Raw genomic sequence first — 17,746 nt, 5'->3', positions numbered from 1 at the left:
AAAGCATCTCAGGGAGGAAACTCACAATTTTTGTGATGTCAATAAGCTTGGAAGTATTACAAATGAAGTAATGTTTTTAATGTTTGTAAGACTTTGAAAATAGAGCTACTCATTTGTTGCAGAATGGTAAATGCATTCTTTGAAACTTCAGAATATGGCAACTCTCTTTTTTATGCCTGGCATACAAAATAAGTGAGCTTTTGGAATTCCTGCCCACTCAAGTATGAGATCAAAATGTAAGTAAACTTTTTTTTCTTCTTTTTTTTTTTACCCTTTTCTGACTAGCCTATGTGACCTCTGTACTCCTGCCACACTGTTGCGTAACAGTTAAGTATGTTTTAGATGACAACTGCCCCCACACAGTTTCTACCCCTGGTTGTCATGGTAACAAATGCCATCCCAAAAATGAGCAAGTTTAAGAAGTAGGAGTTAATTGTATTTCTTTATCCTTTGTGTATATTGACCAAACAATATCGAGAGGCCTTCTCGTAAGAGAACGATTTTATATTGTGAAAAATGACATAATTCATCACCTCAGAAGGGCAACGTTGACACTTCAATCACATCGAGGTTACCTTATTTCATATCCATTGTGGCGTTTTATAGCGAGGATAAAAATGTCTTCGTCCAAATACTTGAGTGATAGATCTCATTCAAGTACGCAAGTGCACTTACAGTATGTACTCTCTAACATACGATGTTCTAAGGCCTATTTTTGCCATTATGGATTTAACTGAATATTTTTACAGTTAAAAGGAGAAAAAATCAAAACAAATTTGTGATTTAGCATACAGTGTAGTTCCCTATTCTAAATTCTCCCCTCTCAATTTTCCATGATTTGTAACCTCTTTTGGCTCTGATGATTCCTGTGGGAGAATAGTTCCCTGGCACAGGCGCCAATTGGGCAATTTTGATTTGATAGGATTCTGAAAAATGACCCATTTATTAGCTTTGATAATTAAAGCTAATGGCTCATCGCAATTTTCCAAAGCTTGGCATGAAAAGAGAATGAGCTTGCAATTTGGATACACGATGCATGATTTATGGTTAAATGGGAGTAAGCGCGGCTAATCGCCGTACTATTTGATGTTTTGATGTTTTTCTTTCGCCTTCTCCATGGTAACGTGTCAATACGCTAATATGAGCTTAAACAACGTCGACTTCGTGCAAGTGTGTGCGTGTGTGGTTGTGTTTTCCTTGCAAAGTGTCGCACATGTGGCGAGGGCACTCCAGGTGCAACGTGATGACGCACGTCCATGTCGGGAGTCCTTGGCAGTGTCCTTCAAAACGAGGGGGGGAAATGCAAGGCAGGAGGCAAGGTTTGTTATACAAGGTTTAATGATTCCCGACGTCATTAAAAAGAAAAAGATAAAAAGATGAGCTGATTGATCAGGCAATATTGATCTGCCACAACCCTTTGACCTCTTGATTGATGGCGGAGCTTATAATGAGGCCTCTCATCAGAAGCTATAGGGTTCGGCAAAGGCTACCCATGGGAATGGTGGCTTACACACGCGCGCACGCACGCACATACAGTGCAGCTCAATCAACTCGGTGCCATTGTTACATCGGCGTGTCCTCGATAACCCCAATTTGCATAATCGGCTTTTTGCATTGTGTGGCCCAGACACATTAAGGTGCGGCATAGCATTGTTGACTGTGAATCAGCATGCACCCATTGTTTGCTCATCTGCATTGTTTACTTATGCCGCAGCATGTGTTTTTCAGCCTTAACCCGCCCGCTAAACACATTACGCCGCCTCCTCCGCCCCGCATATACATTTCAGCCGCGTATTTCAGTAATGTCAACAACACAAAAAATATTGTTGACACACTGGGCGCTCTCCAAAGTGAATGAGTTGAATTCTTCACGTCGTGTTGTTTTCTTGTTGTTGACCTTATACATGCTGGGCATTCCACCCATTTTTTTTTTCCCCCCCTCCGAGAATTTAAATGTGGTTAGCAGTCCAAGGTCAAGGGTCAACTCAGTGAGTATCGGTCGGATGTTAAAAGGGCTGCAAGTATGGGATTGAGTGATCTAAAAAGAATAAGTTCTGTAATAATTTCATGCTTAGTGTGACTCACGGTTTTATCAACATTAGTTCAGTGTAAATATGCTTTTGTCGGGGGACCTGGGTGCATTTAATGAACTGTATTGAGCAAAAAGTCTTTGTTGTATTGGGGGGGAAAAATAGAAAACTTCAAGGACACTTGAGAGTGCTTTGAATTTGTCGGCATGTTTTCATGTTGGGTTTGGCCGACGGATTGTTGCAAACCTTTCAAATGATGCTGCTTGACCTTGTGAACTGTTCGTAAATATACTTTTCCCAAAGGAAATCATGTAAAGTGGATGAATGCCTTCCAGACCATCAATATTATGACTTTTTTTTCCCTTCTCCTCAAAATGTTAATGTCAATATATAAAAGTTAATTTTGTAACATTGCGATTGTATTTATATTCCTATTTATTACTTTTTCCTTAGAAAATAAGAACCCGGGAACTCTGTTGGGATGTTCGGGGGACGGGGAGCGCAGTTTAGTAAGCTTGGGAATGTTTGTGCTAACTCTGCTGCACTTTATGTTGTGCTGCTTCAGAAGTCATCAAATGACCTTTTGTTGACTATTGAGAGAGGGAGAGAAGTTGCTTTGCTTCAAATATTTGTGAATGGCATTTTTGGGGCTTTGATACTTTTTCCTTTTAGAAAATTTCTTCCCAATCCAAAGAAATGTCCAAGAGGATGCGAGGATTAAAACATTAGTTTCTAAAAAAGAGATCATGCGTGAAACGTTGTGCATATTGAAAGGGGTGCGCCTTTCACCAATGAAGTTATTATTTACATATTCTTCCAATGGGCCGTATCCCATTCACCTTAGCAAACATTTTCCACTCATCTTCAACCAAAGGGATCAGACTACCTCAAGAAGCGTTCCGAGGAATCATCTCATTCCTTACGCCTTCGCTGTTCCAGCCACGCTTGGCAACTGCGTGGCCTCGTGCCCCAAAAAATCGTCGGATGCGTCAGCCCGCTTCATTCGTCCGCGCAAAGCACTCGACTTTTTGTTTTTATGGATGAGCGTCAGTGCAAGTGTATTTCAAGCAGGCCGGCTAACGAGCGCGTTAAACATCTCCATATGGACGTTTCCTAGCGTCTAGACGGAGGGGCAGTGGTGGTGGCGAGCGGCGGTGTGCTGACTGCGCCATACTCGGCGCATATAATTCTTCCCCCGCAAGCAGAGCAATTCAAACAAGGCTCCAGCAGCCTTGGTTGTGGTCGCCGAGCCATAATGGATTAATATTATTTACTACACGCCTCACTCACAACAGCCGCAGCCAAACTCCAGGATGTGGCTGTGACGGCGACTTTTTGAACGCCGGGGCCTTCCTGTTAAAACCAATTCATCACACTTTCACCCTTTTAACGAACAATTGATCTTCTCAAAAAAAAACCCCATAAAGCCTGGCACCTTAACGCTTTCGTCTATATTACTGCTTAACCGTGCGGCGGTGGCTATAAATTTTGTGAGCTCATTAATTTTTGTAATGAACCAACATAAAGCAAAAGTGTCCAAAAATACTCAGTCAACACATCCACTTGAAAACACCTCTCTTAAAGTGGACTGTGAAGAAAAACTCAATGTTTTGGCTTATTTATCACCTACATTGAAACTACTTCCAGGATGCTGCTCGAAGTTTTTTTATGCCCATCTAAGCTCGTTTTTGCTAGTGCTTAAGCACCCCCAAAATTTTAGAGAGATTTTCTTGACTGTATGTCCTTTTTTAGGCAAAAGAACCCAGGTTCATTCATGAAGCACATTGCAAACCAGAGCTCATTTAAAAACAGAAGATTTGGGCAAAATGTCAACCTGCAAACCATGACAATGCTTTCATGGACCCAAATTATTTTGTCGATTGGATCGAATCTTGTCAGTGCTCCTCATGCATCGGCAAAACTGGCTCAAATGCAACCTCAAAGACGCAAGCAAGAGGCCAAGCGGCGTTCAAGACGATGAGATTGGGATGAATAACGCGGTGGCATCCCACCTCCTCTTATGTGTGTTTGGAAGCTATGACTAATAGATGCCAGAGCACGTGGACGAGGGAAGATCAAGTAGCCAACCGGGGGGGAGTTAGAGATGATGGGATGAAATATAGAAATCAGAAAAAAAAACAAGTAAAATGTAATAGATCATGATGTGCTGATGGAAAGTCTTATGGGGAGACATCATTCAAGGCTAGAAATCAGAGCTGAAATGACTCAACTATACACTGAGCTAAGCAGACTAATGCTGAAATGTGACCTTCCAATTATTGCTTCATAATCCTTTAGATCAGCCGTTCCCCAACTTTTTAAGCCGCACCCCCCCTCTCAACATCATGACAGAGCTGGCGCACCTCCTCACCCCCTTGTTCTTACCCTAAAAAAAAAAAGTCAACTTTTGATACTGTGCACCCCTTTCAGGATTCCAACAAAATTAATGTTTTCGCTAATTTATGAGACCATGCACCATCTTTAACATTAGCATTATCTTTGATGCTAACACAACTGTTTTGAGGTCTGATTTTTCCTCTTTCCCCTGTCCAGCATTCACACCATATAAATACTCCAGTGAGCAAGCTGCCCTTCCATGCTAAGCGCATCTAAAAAAAAAAAAAAAAAAATGACAGCTGTCAAAAGCATTAGAAAAGATTAAACCCGATTTATGCGTTTCACGTATACATTTCCCTATAATCTTTGCCGTTGGTTAAAAGTAACAAACAACACCTCAACGCCGGTCGTTTGCGGCTCTCAAGTGGTTCTCTTTTCCGAGCTGGGGGGGGGGATGTTCTGCGTGACAGTTTTCACGGAATGGCTGAAAATTTGAGCCGCTGCTGTTAGTTTGGAGTTGGGATTATACTCTTAAAAGCTTTAATGGGTTATTCTCTAACGCTATTTAGAAAGAGAAGCCCATTTGAGGTTCTGGCAGCGTCACAGAATCCTATCGTGGATATTTTTATGATTGTGCTCGATAGTCACAGATATCTTTACACAGAGTTGACACTCGGACGTAGATGGCGTAAAATCAGCAACAATGTTTGAAAAGGCGACGGCATTTAGGGTTGCACTTTCAAACAGTCACAGATTAAGCTCAGTGCATTAATGGATTAGGAGGCTGTGTTTTTTTTCCTATTTATCTGCTGCCTCTTGCTCCACAGTGGCTCGGATGACGCAGTGGGATTATTGCGGGAGTACGCCGCAACCGCTTTTCTCTAAACACAAGTGAGAACAAGCGACCACATCGCCTCGGGAGTTGGACGATGTACACCAACGCGCTCCATCGTTAAGGACCGGTTCTAATTTTGGTCATCGTTCTAACGACTGATGGCGCAAAGTGGGTTCATTATGTTTTGCGAGAAACAGAATGCAGCTTCTCGGGGGTCTGGCCTATGCAAAGGCTCTTAATTCAAAGCTTAGGGAAACGCATGGCAAGTGGGGTCTGGCAGCTTCTTGGCCTTCGGCCTCTTAGGTGTCTGTCGGTTCAAACTGGATGTTATTATTTCTGGAGCGTCAAATCTCAAAATAACCGGATGATCTTGCGTAATAAGGGGCGATGGTGTAGCCTAACTAAGGCCCTGGGTTCGAATGGGGCGGGGCTGCAAGACAGACTATTGTAAATCTATCTCATTGCGTAACAAGAAGCTGAATCCCCACCATAATACACAACAGACATTAGTCTCACGCTCAAACATTTGCATTTCTACTACTTGGGCGAGAAAATACGTATGGGATACCCCTCACCCCAACCCCAAAAAAGTGCAGCTGAATCTGTAAAACGTTTCACCCCTAGTTTAAAACATGTGTCCCTTTCTTTTAAGGTCACACACCTTTTCAATATGCCAACATGTCCCCCCCCCCCCCCGAACAACCCCCCCCCCCACACACACCCTATACAAGAGACACAAAAGGAAATATGTGGGCTAAAGTCGCAACAACACAAGAAGAAAGAAAGCAAATATTAAATGTTTGTTCCCGCTTTCCTTTTATGAGCGGTGGCAACACATTTACAACAAACAGCAACCGACGAGCACAAGGCACATTCCACTTGACGGTCTCTATGGAAAAAGACACCACAGTTAAGGTTTCTAAGGACAGAGTGTACATGTAAAGTCAATGGAAAGACACTTAACTTAAAGCTTGTGGAAATATGATGTGTAAAGTCAATGGAAATAAACTAAAAGTAAATACAAAGTTTATGGAAAAGAACGTCACGCAGTCTGCGGAAAGACATCACGTTGAAAGTCGACACAAAGTTACTACTTGGGATTACTCTATATGAAATAAATATTAAATGAAAGCCATGCATGTAAATTCTTTAAAAGTCAAATTACTTGAATGTGAACAAACCAAAGTACGGAAAGAAACGTAATTCAATCTTTTTTTATTAACTTTTCACAGTTATGTTAAAAGAATTAGTGAGGTCCATCTGTGACATCATCATTTAAGGCACCAACCTTGCTTCTTTGTACACCTGAAGAATGTTGAAAGATTGCTTTTCAAAATTTGCTTGTGCAGATTGGTGATTGTGACTGTTTGTTCCTGGAGCACATTATTGGGGAATGTTTCCGAAAGCAATTAATTGATTATGGATTTTACTGAGCATGCATGGCAAGCTAGTTCCGGTTATAGCCACTAGGGGGATACAGCACACACTAAACGTCATCATATCTCAGCATGCAGTGGACAGTGCGAGCCCTACCTGTGTGCGTGCACGCGCCTGTGTGCGTGTGTGACTTCCCACTTTGAAGGAGAGGGGATGGGTCGATGGGGGAATAAGACCACATACACACGGGCACGCGCGCGCACACAGACACACAAAGCCGAAACATTTGAAACACGAGTTGTTCTTTTCGAATACACGCACACAGACAACACACTTGGGGAGAAACCGGCTCCGCAAGCGAGGAGCGACTGGTGCGCACAAGTGTGACCGCTTTAGGCGCGCGTGAGGACGGCGATGCTGTGGCTCTGCAGCCCCTCTCCCTGTCCGCTTCAACTTCTTTGACTTTTTTTATTTTTAAACACAGCATCCTAAAGGAAGTTGGGACCTTTTTCCTTTTGTTTGTGAAGATTTCTTTGAGTAAATATGAGCGGTCGTCTCGCTGTCACTTTCCCACGCCTTTTAATTGGTGAAACGTCTTATTCATTTCTAAGGGTGGGATAAATAATTCAAAAAAAGAAAGGAAAGAGGAAAAAAAAGGTGTGACAGTAGCTTGGCGGACAACTGTGGATCTCTACGAGTAACTCCTACCGTCCAAGAGGGGGGGGGGGGGGAGATGAGGAGGGGGGGGGGGCATCGGCCGTACCCCCCTCTCCTTGATTGATTAGTTATTAGTCATCCCTTTGGCTAAATGGGACCCATTGAAAAGGCACCGTGGAACACATACATGAATCAAATATTCCTCGTGTCCCCTCAATGTCTCACAGTAGTTTTGCTTAAGAAGAGAGGGGGTCGTGGCTTAGCATTATAAAGAGAAGGGGAAAACAGCAAAGCTTTATGAGGTTTATTTAGACACTTTCAACCGCAAAAAAAGAAGAGGATTCCAAACAGAGGAGGAATTGTGGACTATATTTTTCTATTCGGGATTTTTATGCCACATTTGTTGGCATTTTTCATTGTGAAAAAATGAAACTTTGGACGTCTCCCTGGGTGTCCTGTCTGGTGATTCTCATCCTGTGTTTTGGATCAGAGTGCGGGACTGTGGAGCGGCGGAAAGGCAGATCCAAGAGGGACTTGGTGCTCATGAGGGAGGCAAGAGCCATCGTCCCGGGGGCTTGCGCCACGCGTCTGCCCCGGGGCAAGCGCTCCCTGGCCGGCTTGGAGCGCCGGGGGCTCCGCCAGCGTCGACGCTCGTCCTCGCAGCCGGAGGTGAGCTCCCCTGAGCGGGGCAAGGCTGTCTATTTCACCGGCAGGGGCGACCAGCTCCGGCTGAAGCCCGGCGTGGAGATCCCCAGAGGAAACTTCACACTTGAGATGTGGATCAAGCCGGAGGGAGGTCAGCGATCACCCACCGTTATAGCAGGTAGAAACCCACTGCGTATTTATTTTTATTTAATATTTTAGGTGTAGTTTATATCACTTAATCCGCACCGCACAATAATGTCAGCGCGTGCATGTTCTAACTTTGCATCATTTGAGGACAGAGCAACGCACTTGCATGCAGCTTGGATGGAGCAGATTTAGCGTGTCAGCTGGTGTCGACGCGCGTTCAGACGTATTCCTCCAAAAGCCCACTTGGCTATTTTAAAACTATGATGTAATGGCTAAAAAGTTTGGCGGCGCGAGCACGTCACGAGAAGTTGCCGGGCACGCATTTTTAGGACGTTATTTCAAATGATTGGATGCTTTTTGCGCACTTTTACGCACCGGTCATACTGATCTCCCACCACACAATATAAAAGATTAGATTAATTAATTAATTAGATTAAGTAGATGATAAGGTCATTATGTGGAGACGGGATTTCAGGAGCTCGAGTGGGGTTGTCCATTCGGGTTTGCAGCCGTGCGTACAAAGCGGCACCAAAAGTCGAAGCGTTCAACCAATTTACAGTGCACGACAACCCGCGCTACCTTGGTTCGCCAATAGGGAGCGTCGTGCCACACGTTACCTGCTGCTGCCTTTGCGTTGTTGTGCAGATGGCTGCCTTTGAACCGAACCGAACTGAACTGGAATGAACCCGGTACCTCCTCGCGCGTAAGCATGCAGCACGTTTTTGGTGGGACTTTCACTCAACCATCTGAGCAAATTTACTTATTTCTTTCTGTGTCTGACTTCACACCAAAATAATCACAGTAGTGTGTGTGTGTGTGTGTGTGTGTTGTTTGCAGACTACACTTTTTAGAGCTGCCAGTTGGCAGGGGATGCTCTGCAAAAAAAAAAAGCATTGTAAGATAAGTACACACAAACCCTGGGAGGCAGTGCATCATACACATTAACACCTTTAAAGATGCACTAAATGAAATTAGAACATGATTCTAACATAAATATTGACCCCCCCCCCCCCCCCCTCAACATATCTCACTACTTTGTCGCCTTCTGCCATGCTGGGGGTGGGGAGGAAAACTGCCATCCCTAAAGAGAGCAAATAAGATGATCAAACATTCCCAATAAAGCCTAATCTTTTAAATCTAAATTCAGGCCTCTGCAAATGCCCCATCCCCTTGTTTTGATCCATGCGGCTTGTTTGCTGCAGCTGTTTTCTAGACTGACTTGTTTTGACCATTTCAGTTTTCTCCTTTCCTGTGTCCCCAGTGCTGCCCCCCCTCCCCTCGCTCCCTTCTAAAGTTTCTCATTTTTGACCCGTTTACTTGTGTTGTTAGTTTTCATTTGGAAAGTTGGGGGAAGCCGCACGGGACATCCGACAGTCTAAGGGGAAAAATCACGTCAGTGTGCAGGGACAAGTGGCAGGATGCTCTTTATGTATGAATTAATCAATTATGGGCTGGACTAACATTTCAAATAATAATTATTCTTTTTTTTTTTTATGTCCATACATAGTGAACCCATGCTTTTCAGGTGGCCATAAGAGCCGTGTTCCGACATTCCCCCAGGATGTACAATATGGAACTGTAACGATTCCAAAACATAATTTCATACTTTTTACAACAAATAGCGTACTATCGATTTGATTAAACCCCCCAAAAATGTGCATATAGTACGTGCCGTGCCACAAAGACTCTCCCCAATTATTGGTGAGCATTCACCAAGTTTGACGTCCTGTCAAAAGCATATTGATAGCCAGAGGCTGAGCTGCACTGTGGTTGTTTACTGAGTTGCACCTGGCAATTAGACCTCTTGTCCCTTCCCTAATATGTTCCCTGGAGGAACTAATACCAAAAAGGTGATATTATATGGTGTGCATGGAGGGCTCTTTAAGAGGGGTAGCCTATGTTCCTTTCTGACCAGAGAGCTGGCAAGGTTGTCTGTTTGGTCGTCCAATACTGTCAATAGGCATCCGTTAACACTCAGCAGATCAAATGTCTGGGTACGTCTTGTGCTCTTCTTGAGCTTAGTGCTGCTGTGACCGTTACATGTGGTCAGAATTGATCCCAGCTTTAAAGAAAAAAACATTCTGTTACACACACGCACACACACGCACAGACACACACACACACATACGCACGATCAGAACATCAAGTTCTGCAACCAAATGTTATGCAAACTTTGTTGTGGCCTTTTAGCCCCGTATCCGGGTCATTTTGCGTTGTACCGCATCAAGGGAAGAAGAAAATAAATGGCAAAGCAAACCAGGGTTCTCTCCAGGGAGAATTCCATGCAGACGTCGGCTGATATTTACTGAGATAACAGATGCACTGTAATCCGGTGCTTCAATTCCTTGAGTTGTATTTATGTCTGGTACAAACCAGATGAAGGCAATCATTTGTACTTCACCACAAAAACTGTTATACTGGGAAGGAAAAGACTTCATATGTCCAAGTGGTTGTCGTACAGATGCCGGCACGGTGGCCTACTTGTTAGCATCTTGCATTTATTTGGGTTTTCTTCAGGGTATCCTCTCACATTCTTGCACATAAGGTACAGTGAAAACTGTAATAGATTCTGCGAGTGAGGATGATTGTGCATCAGAAAAGTTCTCATCTGACACTTCCTGGCCGAGAAGAATGTCATTGTTCAGGATCAACATATCTGTTCACCGGACATAGCACATATTACGACATAGCGTTTGACAACATCCATCGAGATAGTCTCTGGAAAATCATGAGAAGCTATGGAATCCCCTCCCACACAATCAACTTCATCCAACAGTTCTGGAAGGGCTTTTCTTGCACAGTGGGAACAAGCACTACCAGCTTTATTGTAGGATCTGGAGTCCGCCAAGGATGTGTGATGTCAGCACTACTCTACAATCTGGCGATAGACTGGGTCATGACGAGAACCGCTAAGGAAAAGGCAAGGGGGATAAGATGGACCCTCCATTCCACCATTGAAAACCTCGACTTTCCTGGAGACAACTTCACATACCTCGGGAGGATTATTCACCATGATGGTGGAGCAAGTGACGATATACAAAACCGGGTCAACAAAGCATATACAACCTTCATAAGGCTTAAGAAAAAAAAATGGGCATGCGGTATAGAAAATGGGTAGATGCACATCAGACATACAATTGTTCAATATAGTTTTTTTAGAACATCTCCATCGGCCTCATCAACTAGCTGAAGGAAGAACAGACGGGTTGATTTATAAAAGGAGTTGAGTGTAACAACAGTGATTATTATCTTAAACTCTTATACGTTTCATCCTCAAGTGAATATGAGCGCCGCCAGTTACCTTAATGGGATGTCAATGTCACAATAAAAAGTTACGGTGCAAAAAAAGCTGTCAGGGTCCAATAACCCGAAACGCTTTTAACTGAATCTTTTTGGCAGACTCGCAAGTGCAAAGACTCCAAAAGTAGTCTTGAATATTTAAGCCTGACAGCCTAGTTAAATGTTTAAAGTCTCAATATGTGATGTCATGACATTTTTATCATCAATATCATTTCATTTTTCATGTTTTAGATTAATTAGCAGCTGCATTTTCCATCATTCTTCAGGGCTTTAGGACAAAAAGTTATTTCACCTCTCGTAGGGTGACAAAGTCAACACATTCTTCATTGTTTGTCAAAGCCGACGTGTTTCTTTGTAGCGCATGTGTGTGTGTGTTAGTGGTGCTTTACTTTTTCGAGCCTTTTGTTTCCTGTGGGTGTTTTTCTTGGACTGAGACAAATTCAAGGCGGCCTTTGGAACGACTGCAAATCCCTTAATGTGTGTGGACACAAATGGATAATATATCAAATGTAATGTACAGTGGTTGTGCTTGAAGTACAATCAAAACTTTTGAAGCTCGACCAGAAATTCTCGGTACAAAATTTAAAGAATCATAGACCACCTCACTAGATCTTTTGCAAACAAATGTCTTTCTATGACTGGTGTGGTACATTTGAGTAGAGGAATGTCTACGTAGGCTGCTAATATTAGCTTCTCATTCTAGGGCTATCAGCTTGTATTGCACAAAGAACTTAATTAGATTTTTTAAATAGCCAATGCTGTTTGATAAGAATGAGCAATGAGAAAGGTAGAAAGCTTCATTGGACTTTCAGCCATGCTGGTCCATCAGTGGAGTCCATCAATTTATACTGTTTGACAAGAAGGAGCACTGAATGAATGTGCAGACTGCTAATGTTACCTTCATTTGCAATATACGTAGTAATTTCCGGACTATAAACGACTACGTTATGCACAAGCTTTGAACCCTCCTGCTTTTAGTCTGGTGTGTCTTATCTACAGATTTCTCATGATTTTTCTGATATTCTCAAAGGATTTGTTTTGGTAATACAGGTAATAAAAATGAGAATATTGCATTTAAAAGACCTGCGGCTTATAGTCCAGTGCAGTTAATATGTATGAACAAAACTGGATTTCCCCCTAATTTTAGCTCGTGCGGTTTATAGTCCGGGAATTACGTTTTTTATAATAGGTTTTTCTCATCTGAAATTGCACAACTTTCAGCACAAAGCACTATTATGTGGATTTTATGTAATCACTTCATACTGGTCCATCTGCTTCTGCTGTTTGACAGGGAGCACTATGTAGACAGCAGTTTCATAGAACTATTTGCCGGAGCCAGTAAATGTGAAAAAATAACTTTTTAGGGGGTCGTTTAGCGGTCATAGATATAAATATAGATATATCTATATATATATATATATATATAGATAGATAGATAGATAGATAGATAGATAGATAGATAGATAGATAGATAGATAGATAGATAGATAGATAGATAGATCTATATCTATATCTATATATATATATATATATATATATATATATATATATATATATATATATATAGATAGATAGATAATAAAATAATAATAAATATACAGTCTTTATATACAGTATATATTCACACACACCTGTATATTGAGTCTACGAAGCAGGCAAGTCCCGAAATCAGGCTCTGGAAAAGTGTAGTGTGTTAGATTAATTGAGCATGGCAGAATTATGACAGCTGTTTACACGAGGAGCCTGGCGAGCATTGGAGCACACCTTTTAGCCTTGAGTGCACTAGCTGACAGATGGAGGGCTTTTTCCTTCCAAATGAGTGAAAAAGCGGCGGACGTCATCCACCTAAGACCTGACCTTGATGCTGAACCCGGCCGTCGCTCTTCTTTTGAACATAAGTCCATTGATTTAGCAAGTTAATAAATGCATCCTGAGGCAGCTGGCTGTCTAATGAGAACCAGATAAAAGTTAGCACTCACCATTAGCCAGATTGATCGATTGCGGAACCAAGATATGGGACAAGCAAATTTGGATAAATTATTATTGCGATTAATATTAACCTTCAAATATTGATGGCAATAATTACGACAATAAGTGCCTCTAGAGTGTGATAGACTCCAGCACGCCTTGGACCATTGTGAGGACAAGTGGTTTGAAACATGAAGGAATGAATGAATAGGAAATCATATTAAGGTAACTAGTTACAAAAAATTTCTTTCATATCCATCATGCATAACCTAGCAATACATGCACAAAAATATGTCACACTTTAAATATGAAATTAACTATTGGATCCAGAATCCAGTAGTTTTAACAGGTTGCCAAACAGCCTATCAGGTTGACAGGCTGATTGGGCTACCGATGAGTACTTGTGAATGTAGCCGCTAACGGAAAGAAACTTTGTAGCTGTTGCTGTGCATTCTGGGAATAGTAGTTTCTTACAAATTCAGTGTAAGTTATCAGTTGACATTTTTTGTAAATCTTATTAATCAATACAGCTATCACTATTCCTCAGCTCCAGGGGGGCTTAAGACCCTTATAGTGTCCAAAGGAATTCTAAAAAAAAAAAAAGACAAATCGGAGCAAAGTATTCTACTTTCAGCTGTCAAGTCAAAATCCTCTGTGATAAACCATGTCGGACATGCCAAGGCCTCTTTGAATCTTTGCAAAACGTCCCTGCAGCAACCTGGGCCAGAAACTCGCATTCGCTGTGAACCCTCGTGGACCCGAACGTGTGCGCCAGTCTCATACGTACCTCAACAAGCATTAAACAAACAAACAGTTAGCATTCAGAGATCCCCTAAGAAGTGAAAACACATTACCATGCTGGAGCTGACACACATGGTCCAAGTGAAACAGGAAAAAGGTGTTTTGGTGCCTCTACAAAAACAAGGCCTCAGCAGAGAACTGTGCCTTTTCTGGCTACTTAGCTGGCAAGGGACATTTACACTAACAACTTTAAATGCACTCAGTGTTCGCGAAAAGCCTATACAGAGAGATTTCCATGGAGTTTCCCCTTAGACAAACATGCACTTCAACCCAATTTCCAGGACAACACACCCTCAGATATATGGGAGAAAAATAAAGCATATTTATGTATCTGCGCTCCGATCTTGACAGCTGGAAATCACAATTACCGGAGTCTAACATATTTTAGATGTTTTAGTCATGTATAGGATTGAGTTGAGTTTTATGAAGCTCCTTGGCGGGAGTAATGTTGTATTGCTGTATCTAATGTTATGCTGGGCGATCACGTGTTGACTGCGGATAGCGTTGCGTGACGGATAAGACAAGACCACAATATCTGACCAAATCCACAGCTTTATTTGGACAAATGCACCCTCCCAAATCTGCATGGAATCTCTGCCATGCTTCACGTTTGCCTGCAGAGACATATTTGTACCACGCTTTCTCCCTCTGGCTAACAGACTCTATTGTGTTGCGGCCAACTATCTGAAGCTTGAACATGTCAGTCCAGAGCAGCTGCTGTTAGTTTTCTCCACCTGAGTTTCTGTCTTTTAACTCTGGGGATTCACTTGACTCCCACATAAGACCATTTGGAGTCTTCCGTAAAAGCGGCCTCAGATAACTGGAGATAAAAGTCAACATTTTTCACGGAAAGGGACAGAGGTACCTCTTTGTAATATTTGAGTATGAACACTGATGGTGCAAAATAATTCTCTGACCGGATTTCTGTGCAGACAGCATCAGTTCAATTCCCACTCGGTGACTGTGTGAATGTGAGTGCGAAAGGTTTAGCTCTCTATGTCAACGTATTTATACCTCACATTATTGAATAGAAAACTGCCCTCCCCGTTGCACTTGTGACAGACTAAGCAAATGCACATAATAACGAGCTTTTCTTGTGTTGTCTTCCCAGGCCTTTACGACAAATGTTTCTACGCCTCCAGCGACCGAGGCTGGTTGCTTGGCATCCAGTCGGTCAGTGAACATGGCAACCGAGACCCTCGCTTCTTCTTCTCCCTTAAGACAGATCGAGCTCACAAGGCCACCGTCATCCACTCCAATGCACGCTACGTACCAAACCAATGGGCCCATCTTGCTGTCACCTACGATGGCGTCTACATGAAGCTCTTTGTCAACGGCGCCCAAGTTGGCGTGAGTCGCGAGCAATCGGGTGACGTCTTCAGTCACCTGACCAAAAAGTGCAAAGTACTGATGATCGGGGGAAACGCACTGAATCATAACTACAGAGGGGCGGTGGAGAGGGTGGCACTGTGGAGACATGCTCGGGGGCAGAGGCAGATTATCAGGGATATGCAGGGCAATGAGGATCTGCAAGATCTACCTCAACTGGTCATACGTGAAACTTTTGAGCATCCAGGCAGGAAGTGGCTGACTGTAAAAGACGGTAGCTTCCCTCAGCCAGAGCTGAGGGGAAGTGGACGGATGGGTTTTCATGGCGGTGGAGGAAATGCTGAAGGACTATTAGACACGACGCTAGAGCCCCCAGCTTGTGGCCAAACGGTTTGTGACAACGTAGAGGTCATCAAAAATTACAACCAGCTTTCCAGCTTCCGACGCCCCAAGAAAGTACGTTATCGTGTGATAAATATCTGGGACGATACGCGGACCAAGCCAACCGTGTCAGACCACCAAATCAGCTTGCAGCACCAGCGTCTTAATGACGCTTTCAGTCCCTACAACATCACCTGGGAGCTCAGCATTCATAACATAACCAACTCGTCCCTTCGGAACAGATTGATCCTCGCTAACTGCGACATCAACAAAGTGGGTGACGACACTTGCGACCCAGAATGCAACCATCCACTCACCGGTTTCGACGCAGGAGACTGCGTGTCGGGCCACCGGAGTCGCTGCCCTGAGAGCAAGCAAGGAAACGGCGTGTGTGACCCGGAATGTAACTGGGAAAATTTCTACTACGACCTCGGTGACTGTTGCAACCCTGCTATAACGGATGTGACCAAGACCTGTTTCAACCGCTCCTCTCCACACAAGTAAGCCCACCCCCAATCTTTTTAGTAGTTTTTCAAGTATATCACCACGACATTACTTGGTTAATTTCACTCAAGTCTCGATGAGATAATTTCAGCAGACCAAATCCACACCTCTTATTACTCGATTAATCAAAAGATAAATCTGTCAGTGTGCTCGCCCTGCAAGATGGGCTTGGAAGTGTAGTCCTGCTTCCTGACCATTTGGTTTGCGGCTGAGTTGTAACTCAACTCCCAGCCTGTGTGGCCTGGGAAATCCTCCGGGGGTTGCTAGTCCAATCTTACCTCGGCCTGGTTCAATCAGCGTTCCACACACAAGCGGGACAAAACAAATGCTACATGATGACTCTTCTGGTAGCAAATACGCAAGCCAGACGGATCATTTTGTGCATGTGTGTGTGTGTATCCATTTTTCAACAACTCTCCCCCACCTTTTTCTACTTTGTTTCCTGTAGCCAGTGATCCTAATTAAGCCGTCTTGATTGGAGGCGGCAGTTGATTCGGAAAGAGTGAGATTGTAAACAGTGTAAAGGCAAATAGAGGTCAGGAAAGCGGGACCAGAATGACTTTCGCTTGTAGCAATGGAAATTATTGTAGACATGCCGCACTCCCCAGGAAACCGCACAGACGTGTTTCCTTGGGAGGCAGGTGAGGGTCCCTAAACACAGGAGGCTGAATTTTCCAATGAAAAACAGTGGAGAAACTTGTGAGGATCTATTTTTTTTCACAGCGTCCTTCCAGGTGTACAGCACATGAACGTACGGATTGCGGTATTTGATGTGGCTGCTTGAAAACACGTAGACCTTCAAAAATATTTATTTTGTCATAATGTAATGTGCTTGTAAATGACGACTAAAAGCTGGCAGAGATCATAGATATTTTGATTTTTTTTTTTAAATAGGCCTCTGCCAGTCCTCAGCGTATTTCGGTTGCAGGTATACAAAGCACAGTAGCCTTGAATGAGGACAAAGCAGGGAGTTGTCATCATAAACAAAAGCGTTAAATCATCGTTTAGATCTTCGTGCAACTAGAGCGATGAAGGTGGCTGGTTTCAATCATAGCTGAAGCTGGAAGCGCTGTCAGTCCGCCTCTCTCCCTTTGTTTGAAATGACTGCTAAATAGCAAAATAATGACATTTAATTAACAACATTGCGAGAGTAAAAGCAGGTGGGCTTCACATCCCTTCCAGCTTAGTCATCGTTCAAAGCCCATTCATCAAGCGGCAGAGAATCTGCTTGATTTAGATGTCAACAACTGGCTTCCACTGTCCAAATCGCCCTGGTATTTGACATATGGGCGTGGGGTTTGACGCATTCCAGAAAGAAAGAAAAACAGGGGCGATATTCTCATTCAGAATAATCTTGCTCAAGTGACTTTGCTTTTTTGATTATGGTACATAATGTGTGTGGTATGCTCTGCGGCTTTCATTTCTTCAGCATTGC

At 43.1% G+C, this 17,746-nt stretch overlaps 1 protein-coding gene across 2 annotated transcripts in view; it reads left to right on the top strand.

Moving 5' to 3' along the window:
- Positions 1-6,841: 6,841 nt before the first annotated feature.
- pappaa (pregnancy-associated plasma protein A, pappalysin 1a) overlaps positions 6,842-17,746 on the top strand; it is a 71,251-nt gene continuing 60,346 nt past the window's right edge. For both annotated transcript variants that reach the window (XM_061293595.1, XM_061293594.1), the window contains exons 1-2: positions 6,842-8,059; positions 15,209-16,307. In XM_061293595.1, coding sequence (XP_061149579.1) covers positions 7,663-8,059; positions 15,209-16,307 — 1,496 coding nt within the window. In that variant the 5' untranslated portion in view covers positions 6,842-7,662. The remainder of the gene's footprint in view (positions 8,060-15,208; positions 16,308-17,746) is intronic.

Source organism: Syngnathus typhle, linkage group LG12, assembly GCF_033458585.1.
Source record: "Syngnathus typhle isolate RoL2023-S1 ecotype Sweden linkage group LG12, RoL_Styp_1.0, whole genome shotgun sequence".
NCBI classification, from domain to species: domain Eukaryota; kingdom Metazoa; phylum Chordata; class Actinopteri; order Syngnathiformes; family Syngnathidae; genus Syngnathus; species Syngnathus typhle.
Note: the sequence above shows the minus strand (reverse complement) of the source record. Positions and strands in the feature narration are given on the sequence as shown.